This window comes from Prosopis cineraria, unplaced genomic scaffold (assembly GCF_029017545.1).
Source record: "Prosopis cineraria cultivar Desert tree isolate PC_DT_omini unplaced genomic scaffold, ASM2901754v1 PC3, whole genome shotgun sequence".
NCBI classification, from domain to species: domain Eukaryota; kingdom Viridiplantae; phylum Streptophyta; class Magnoliopsida; order Fabales; family Fabaceae; genus Prosopis; species Prosopis cineraria.
The window spans coordinates 38,269,884-38,277,793 of NW_026555334.1; the positions used below are offsets into that span (position 1 = coordinate 38,269,884).

The 7,910-nt window shown below is 37.3% G+C and overlaps 2 protein-coding genes across 2 annotated transcripts; one reads left to right on the top strand and one right to left on the bottom strand.

Moving 5' to 3' along the window:
* The first annotated feature begins 470 nt into the window (after positions 1 to 470).
* LOC129305969 (cytokinin dehydrogenase 9) lies at positions 471 to 3,103 on the top strand. Its single transcript, XM_054946215.1, has 5 exons — positions 471 to 1,359; positions 1,741 to 1,868; positions 1,951 to 2,211; positions 2,315 to 2,577; positions 2,694 to 3,103. Exons 1-5 carry the CDS (start codon positions 564 to 566, stop codon positions 3,016 to 3,018), a joined length of 1,773 nt encoding a protein of 590 aa, XP_054802190.1. The 5' UTR covers positions 471 to 563; the 3' UTR covers positions 3,019 to 3,103.
* Positions 3,104 to 3,614: 511 nt separating this feature from the next.
* Positions 3,615 to 7,774, bottom strand: LOC129305970 (uncharacterized). The gene is made up of 4 exons (XM_054946216.1): positions 7,548 to 7,774; positions 7,141 to 7,286; positions 5,540 to 5,607; positions 3,615 to 4,165 (listed from the first exon to the last, which is right to left on the bottom strand). The coding sequence occupies exons 2-4, from the start codon at positions 7,215 to 7,217 to the stop codon at positions 3,771 to 3,773; spliced, it is 540 nt and encodes a 179-aa protein (XP_054802191.1). The 5' UTR covers positions 7,218 to 7,286; positions 7,548 to 7,774; the 3' UTR covers positions 3,615 to 3,770.
* Between the last annotated feature and the right edge of the window lie 136 nt (positions 7,775 to 7,910).

Consider the following 7,910-nt stretch of genomic DNA (forward strand, 5'->3'; position numbering starts at 1 on the left):
TTACCTACTATCAAATTAACTCTATCTTTTTATATTTATCCCTATTAAATACCTTATAATAAATATAAAGTTACTATCAACAGGGACATTTAAAAAAAACGATAATTACATTTTAAAAGACTAAAAATACCTTATATTTTTAAATATTTAACTTCTCAAAAATGTTTTGCATTTTTAAATGAAGGGAGTATAATTTATAAATTATACTTATTTTAAATTTTATTTTTTAAATTCGTATCTTTTATACATGTCATCAATAAACCTTATTATTTTATCATCTATTTTTTTTTTAAGTTTTCTCGTTTATGAATTTCTCTAGTCATTAATATATATTGTTTTTGCACCACTAACGCTTGATCAGACTGTGCTTAAAATATTTAAAAAGAAGGAATCAGTGTAGACTAATTCTGGTCACCATGGGAACAATCGTCCCTCTCTTTTTAATTGTACGTAAATATGCGGACTAATGTGTAATAAATCCAAAAGAAAATTGCGAAAGAGACCCGCGACGAAGTGTGAGATTTTGTCTATAAAAAGGACATTCAAGCCCTTCGAGTTTGACTATGCCGCCCAAACACTTGCCTTCAAGTTCCCTTCTCAACTCTCTCAAGCTTTCTTCCCCTTCTTCTCTGTTCTGCCTGTCCATTCCAACCTCACCATTCAACTCACCCCTTCTTGTTCACATATACTCTCTGAAAATGGCGTCACTGTCACCATCTTCCGTTCCAGTCTTCATCTTCCTCCTCCTCCTCCTCAATTTTCTTACTCGCCATGAAGCCGCCATGTGCTATTCCAATAACAACTCTCTCATACTTCCTCCCTCTGAGATTCTCTTCTCCCTCCAGACACTCACTCTCGATGGCTCCATCGCCTACTACGGCCACCCTATTGAACAGCTAGCCGCCAGAGACTTCGGCAACATCTACCATTTTCCTCCTCTCGCAGTTCTCAATCCCAGCACTGTCTCGGACATTTCACATGTCATCAAGTTTGTCTCCGAGATGGGCTCTGCCTCTGGCTTCAAAATCGCCGCCAGAGGCCACGGTCATTCCCTTCAGGGTCAGGCACAAGCTCATCAAGGCTTGGTCATAAACATGGAGTCTCTGCGTGAACCAGAAACAATGCAAGTGAAGTACACTGGAAGAGACCAAGTAGAGTTGCCGTATGTGGAAGTTTCAGGGGGAGAGCTGTGGATAAACATATTGAATCAGACACTGAAACATGGGTTGGCACCCAAATCTTGGACTGATTATCTTCACCTTACTGTTGGTGGAACTCTGTCCAATGCCGGAATAAGCGGCCAAGCTTTCCGCCATGGACCCCAAATCAATAACGTTTTCCAGCTGGAAGTCGTCACAGGTTTGTCTTGTTCGACCTTGTGTGCTTTTCTTGTACGCTTTGGAATCCATGTGCGAAGTTCGAATCATTCCTAGTCGGTGATCAGTGTCTTATGGAAAGATTTCAAGTTGTTCGCATATATATATATCCTAAACGTGTTGTTAGCATGTAGCTTTGAAATAGCTTATTTCCGTCACCATATCAATCACTTCATAAAAAAGAGGGAGAGACAAGTTTCATAAATTTTCTCTGTTGAATGGCAATATAGTGAAAAAAAGGTGTTCTCAATAGACCGAGTGAAGATGGAAGATTGTGGGGCAATGATATAGGAGTTAAACTTTTGACGTTTATGTGGCGTGTGTAATATAAATATGCATATATATTTCTTTATTCATGTTGTAGGAAAAGGAGAGGTGGTGACCTGCTCAGAAACCCAAAATGCAGACCTATTTTATGGTGTCCTGGGAGGGCTTGGTCAGTTTGGCATAATCACAAAGGCTAGAATTTCTCTTGAACCAGCACCAAAGATGGTGAGCACCACCACACACATATAGAACACACCTTTACGTCCTTAAAAATAAAGAAGAATTAAGCTCTCATCTATTCATGCAGGTGAAGTGGATTAGAGTGCTGTATTCAGATTTCTCAGTGTTTGCCAGGGATCAAGAGTATCTGATATCAATTGAAAATACATTTGATTATATTGAAGGATTCGTGATCATGAATAGGACTGGCATCCTCAATAGCTGGCGATCTTCCTTCAGTTTGAAAGACCCACTTAAAGTCAGCCAAGTCGATTCCCACGGAAGGACCTTGTACTGTCTGGAAATGGCAAAATACTTCAACCCCGAAGCATCCGAAGCCATGAATCAGGTGAGCGAGACATACCAAGTAAACAACATTAATTGTTACTGTTGGTAACAGCGCAGACCCACTGAAGAAAAATCTCATTTTTTGTTCACTCGTCCAAATGCAGAGCGTTGAGCATCTTTTGTCAGAACTGAGTTATATTCCCTCCACAATCTTCCTGACAGAAGTTTCTTACGTGGAGTTCCTGGACAGAGTCCATGTTTCTGAAACGAAGTTGAGAGCAAAAGGATTGTGGGATGTTCCCCATCCTTGGCTGAATCTTTTCATTCCAAGGAGCAAAATTCATGACTTCAATCAAGAAGTGTTTGGTAAAATCCTTACAGATACAAGCAATGGTCCCATTCTCATTTACCCTGTCAACCAAACAAGGTACTAGCTTTAACTTGTTGACTGTCATAAAATGCCAAATTAACAAACCCCACCCATAATATCTCTCCTCTCTCTCTCTCTCTCTCTCTCTCTCTCTCACACATCCTCACTCACAGGTGGAACAGTAAAACCTCCTTGGTTACACCAGAGGAAGATGTCTTCTACCTCGTGGCATTCCTATCCTCTGCAATCCCAAATTCTGTAGGGAAAGACAGCTTGGAAAACATCATAAACCAAAACAAACGGATCCTACAATTCTGTGCCGATGCTTGTTTGGGAGTGAAGCAATATCTTCCCTATTACACAACCAAAGATGAGTGGCAAGCCCACTTTGGGTCTAGATGGGAAGCGTTCTTCCAAAGAAAGTTAGCGTATGACCCACTCGCGCTTCTTGCCCCAGGGCACAGAATCTTTGAAAACGCAATTTCAACCTCCTGTTAAGAATGTAATGTTATAAATTTGTTTATAATTAATATTAATATTATATGCTTCTCATAAATTAATAATTAATCAAACCTTTTTGAAACATGAGTTACGTTCTTATTTATTGAATCAACTTTTATAGCATAATAATGCAGTCATCTCAAAATATTAGTGTCATGCTTAGAAGTAAAGAAATCAAGAAGGAACCTTTCTAAACCAAAAGGGGAAAAAGATTATAACTTGTGCGTGGCTAAACTTCGAATTCGTACAAGCATCTCACAAACTCTAATACGTTGGTTATGTAAAATAATTATATTACCTACATATTAGAATATTGCTACTAAAAAAAAAATACACTTCAGCAATGAAACCAATGCCCATAGAACATAAATTTACACAGTAAAAATCAATTAATGTCATACGTGGCCAGAGCTCAGGGCTTTTAAATTTGGTGAGAAGATGGAACGATGAAGAGAGGCAAAAGTATCATGATGATATAAATTTTTAATAATTCGTAGAGTGGTAAAATATGTATTTTTTTAAAAAAAATGAAAAGTAAGAACAGAGGGAAAAGAGCTCGTGGTTCGGCAAAGGAAAAAATGGAGAAAACAAGGTTAGAATCCAGCATCTCAACTCCAAAAGTCAAACCAACCAAAGTTAGCTTGAATACCCCTACATTGACAAGGTTTAACTGAAACGCCAACAAATCAAACAAGGATAAAAACAACAAAAAGTTGGATACCCTTGTACAAGCTACAGTGAAGGAAAGATTATTCTCCCTTTGTTGACTCATTCCAACCGAGGCCTGGTCTGCTTACTTTCCCCTGAGATTCTTCATAATCTCGTGCATCACGAATCGAAGCTTCGAAGTCAGTAGAGTCGCTTGCAACGGGCAGAAAGCTACTGATATCATCTCTGGCACCAAATCCCCCCGCCCTAATAACATCATCAGCTGTAATGGACGCCTCCATGTTAACTTCACCAGATGCGCCAATGTCTTCAGAAGTTTTCCCTTCTGCCCCATCCACTCCACCTTTTTGATCAGCTACTTTTGCCTCTACATTACCCGAGTATCTTGTAATATTTTTCATGGCTTCTTTCTCATCAGACTCAAGATGACATGCTTCAGCTGATACATCCTCCATTTGAGCGTTCTCATTCTTATCTGATGAATTCATCAACGTAGACAGTCAATTAGCCCGAGGAGTCATGTAAATTGTAATAATTATATGGAAAAACATAACTTTGGGTTACAGTATTTTGTTCACGTTTTGCTTTTGACCCTTGCACCTTTTTTTTAATGTTTTAGATTCCTACACTTTTATTTTTTATTATTTTAGGTTCCTCTACAAAGTAGAGGGATCCAAAATTATATTTTCCTAATTATATTGACTCGATAAATAAATTAAGAAGCATTTTTTTTTATCAAAAATAGAATTACAAGGTAATAGATGGTCATCTTGATCATTTTTAGGCCATGCAATTGCAAGCAGTCATGTGTGACACGTCGCAGTAGAAGCTTCACGGTTCACACAAAATTCAACATCAGTTCTAGAGTAGTACAAAAGAACTTCAAATGAACTTTTAACACAGCCCGATACTGCATTCCCTTCTCACAGTCATGGTAGTCAGATTAAAAAATGCAAGTGTTTACACCCACATGAACAGATGAAAAATTATGCTTGCTAACTCTGCGGCATGCATTATGGGACTCCACACCACACACCTATAAACTGGCAAAAAGAGCAAAATTCATGTCAAGAAACTTGTCCGAAGACTTCAGAAGACCAAATTAGCCATAAAAATTTTGGATCAAGCACAAAACTCGTGAAATGTACAACTAATTCCAGAAGAATAGCCTGTTATAAACAAGTCATAGACATTCTAAGTGATTGTCTTTACTTCAAAACAATAAGGACTTTTATTCAACTCCTTCAAATTTGTTGATATGAACAAAAAAATGGGATAGCAGAGATTGGGATGTTGAAGTGGATGTGTGGTCATACAAGAAAAGATAAAATTCTAATGACCATATGTGAAGAAAAGTGAGGCGGCATCTAACGTAGTGTAGATGGTAGAAACCAGTTTAAAGTGATTAGGATACGTACAAAAAAGGATGATGGAGGTGCCAGTGAGGAGGGTTGATCAAATGGTCTTAAGTCCAATGAATAGAGATAGAGAAAGACCAAAAAGAACATTTAAGGAAATTATAGAATGGGGCCTTCTGGTGAACGGTTTATCTAAAGAGTTGATTGTCAATAAAGCATAATGATATAATATAATCCATGTAGCCAACTACACTAAGTAGGATGAGGTTTATTGTAGTTGTTATTCAACTCCTTCAAATATGATTTTCAACCTTTTTGAGGCTTTATCTGAATGAAAATTAAAGTATACTAACTCATAGTTGCATCAGAAGAAAATGAAAGAATGGACATAAGATGCATTTCCAAATGCAATATCAGACAATCCGGATGGTAATGAGGGCTGCCATCCAGAGAGCTACAGGTAAACGTAAAGAATTAATAATAGCACTCACCATACATCATTTTATCCAGCTTCCTGTTAAAGCCAAAATCCACGACAGGAACTTCCAAAAATCCAAATCTAGAGAAGTCAATAAAATTAGCACCACTGATATGATGTGATAAGTTGTGAGATTATCTGGTACAGTTTACCCACACTAGAAGAGTACTTTGAAAACATTGTAGAATTAAAGTCAAAGGAAAATAGATCCTTAGAAAGACTACACTGCAAATGCAGCAATAATTAAGGCCTATACAAAAAAGGATCGGTGTTCACTATTCACTCAGTCACTCACATCACTAATCATGAAACTAGTTACTCTCTTTCCTCTTGCTTTGACCAAAGAAACATGGCAACTAATTTGGCTAAATCTCCGATAGTTTATAAGCAGGAAATGTAGCATGCTTCATAGTTCACACTATTAATAAAGTCCATGCTATAACAAGAGGAAAACTGGACGTTCAGTTGTAGACTTGCAGGAGAACAATTTAATTTAAGTGAAATTTGCCCTATAATGCAAAAATAAATCCTCAAGAATTCAAATAGACAATCTACCATTAGAGCCTGTCATAAGCTTGGTGATTTGAGAAAGACTACAGTGTGATCTACACCTTTAAACAATCATAGTATTTATGAGAAATGCCCATTTCAAAAAGTGGATCTCTTACAGTCACCAAGCTTTCTGGATTGTACATGCATTAAGATAATTAATCCAGGTACGGTTGAATATTGAATGCCTTATTATTGACTATCTCTTGCTGACCTATGTGCTTAAACTTTTAACCGTGCAAGAACAGACGCCTCGACCACATAGCATATACTTCAACCAGAAGATTTCAACTATTTAACTTACAGGCGAAATCATTAACTATCCCAAATCACAATGAATGAATGACTTAGATGGAGTAAAATAATATCAAAGCTATGCACTCATTACTAAATTTTTGTACTTTTTATTTCAACTGATCGCTCAAAAAATAAAGCCATATATGCTATATCATGAAGAAAATATAGGATGAAATGGAAATGACAAAGAACCTATTGCAAGTTAGAGGTAATAAACAATAGAACTTGATATGAGAAGAGGAAACTTCAATTAGAACTAAGGATTTACAAATTAACAGAAACGACTCTGCAGGGGACTCCATTAGTTTTTTGTCTCGCAATGATGCCTTGGAGAACGAAGAGGCACCGATAGACCCACTATGAAAACAAAAGAGCTAGATATGAGAAGAGGAAACTTCAATAAGACCTAAGGATTTACAAATTAACAGAAACTTCAAGTTAGATGTAATAAACAAAAGAACTTGATATGAGAAGAGGAAACTTCAATTAGAACTAAGGATTTACAAATGAACAGAAACGACTCTGCAGGGGACTCCATTAGTTTTTGTCTCGCAATGATGCATTGGAGAACGAAGAGGCACCAATAGACCCACTACGAAAGTACAGCAAAGCAATTTCTTCATATCTATACTTCAAGAGAAAGTAGAAGGCTTGGTGAAATGAATAAAGAAAACAGCATAGTAGAAGATGGAGACGGATTATCTAAGCCAAGTGATATTATCTTCTTTATACCGTGGCATTTCACCAGCCAAGAGCACCGAATTTTACCTTATGAGAGCATCAAAAGAAAGATATGCAGGCAGAAACAAGTAAACGATCGAGCCTCCCCAGAGCCAATAACGCATAACCCCGAGCGTCACTCAGGACCAAAAAACGAAAAATTTTCTGTGTGTGATTATATCTCCTGCCAGTGCCTGGAGTGGGGTTCATGTTCATAACAAAGATTAAAAAACAAAATTTAATATCGTCAAATGTTTTCTCGCATCGGGTATTCCAGAAAGGCATCAGAACTAAAGTTCAGGTAACCGTCAAAATTTAGAAGCAGGTACTTGAACTGTCCATTGGATTTTGCAGCTCTACGAAACCGATAATTGCAAGACCGGTTCAAAGTTCTTGCGACTAATGTATTGATCATCTTCGACAAGGAAAAAAAAAAAAAAGGATATTAGTAGTACCTGGACAAATGCAAGAACAGCGGAAGAAAAGGGGTCCTGAGTTGTCAGTCGCAAATATAACTCGGCCAACTTTCCTCTTCGTCTCGTGTTTTCAAAGGGAAGCTCAGAGGTATAAAGGAACTAAGCGTTTACCGGTATCTGAGACAGATAACCAAAGAATTTATGAAACCGATCTGCGTGAGATCAACGCTCGAGGCCCCAAGCACTAGAATCATCGTTGAGTCGGCAAGGATGCGACTGATAATTGAAGCTTTTTTATCAAATAAAAATATAAATAAATCTACAATTAAATTCCTTAATTTAATTCTTTCAAATAATTTTTTAAGGATAAATTCAAAGAATAAACCAGGATTTGAATTTGAG

Bases quoted from the DNA above. Each gene is read 5' to 3' on its own strand.
- LOC129305970 (XM_054946216.1), bottom strand. From the start codon at position 7,217: ATGCGTTATTGGCTCTGGGGAGGCTCGATCGTTTACTTGTTTCTGCCT. The intron at 5,608-7,140 runs GTAAAATTCGGT...TGACTTCTCTAG, and splicing joins TCTTTTGATGCTCTCATAAG to ATTTGGATTTTTGGAAGTTC. The intron at 4,166-5,539 runs GTGAGTGCTATT...TGAATTCATCAG, and splicing joins GCTGGATAAAATGATGTATG to ATAAGAATGAGAACGCTCAA.
- LOC129305969 (XM_054946215.1), top strand. From the start codon at position 564: ATGCCGCCCAAACACTTGCCTTCAAGTTCCCTTCTCAACTCTCTCAAG. The intron at 2,212-2,314 runs GTGAGCGAGACA...GTCCAAATGCAG, and splicing joins CATCCGAAGCCATGAATCAG to AGCGTTGAGCATCTTTTGTC. The intron at 2,578-2,693 runs GTACTAGCTTTA...CCTCACTCACAG, and splicing joins TACCCTGTCAACCAAACAAG to GTGGAACAGTAAAACCTCCT.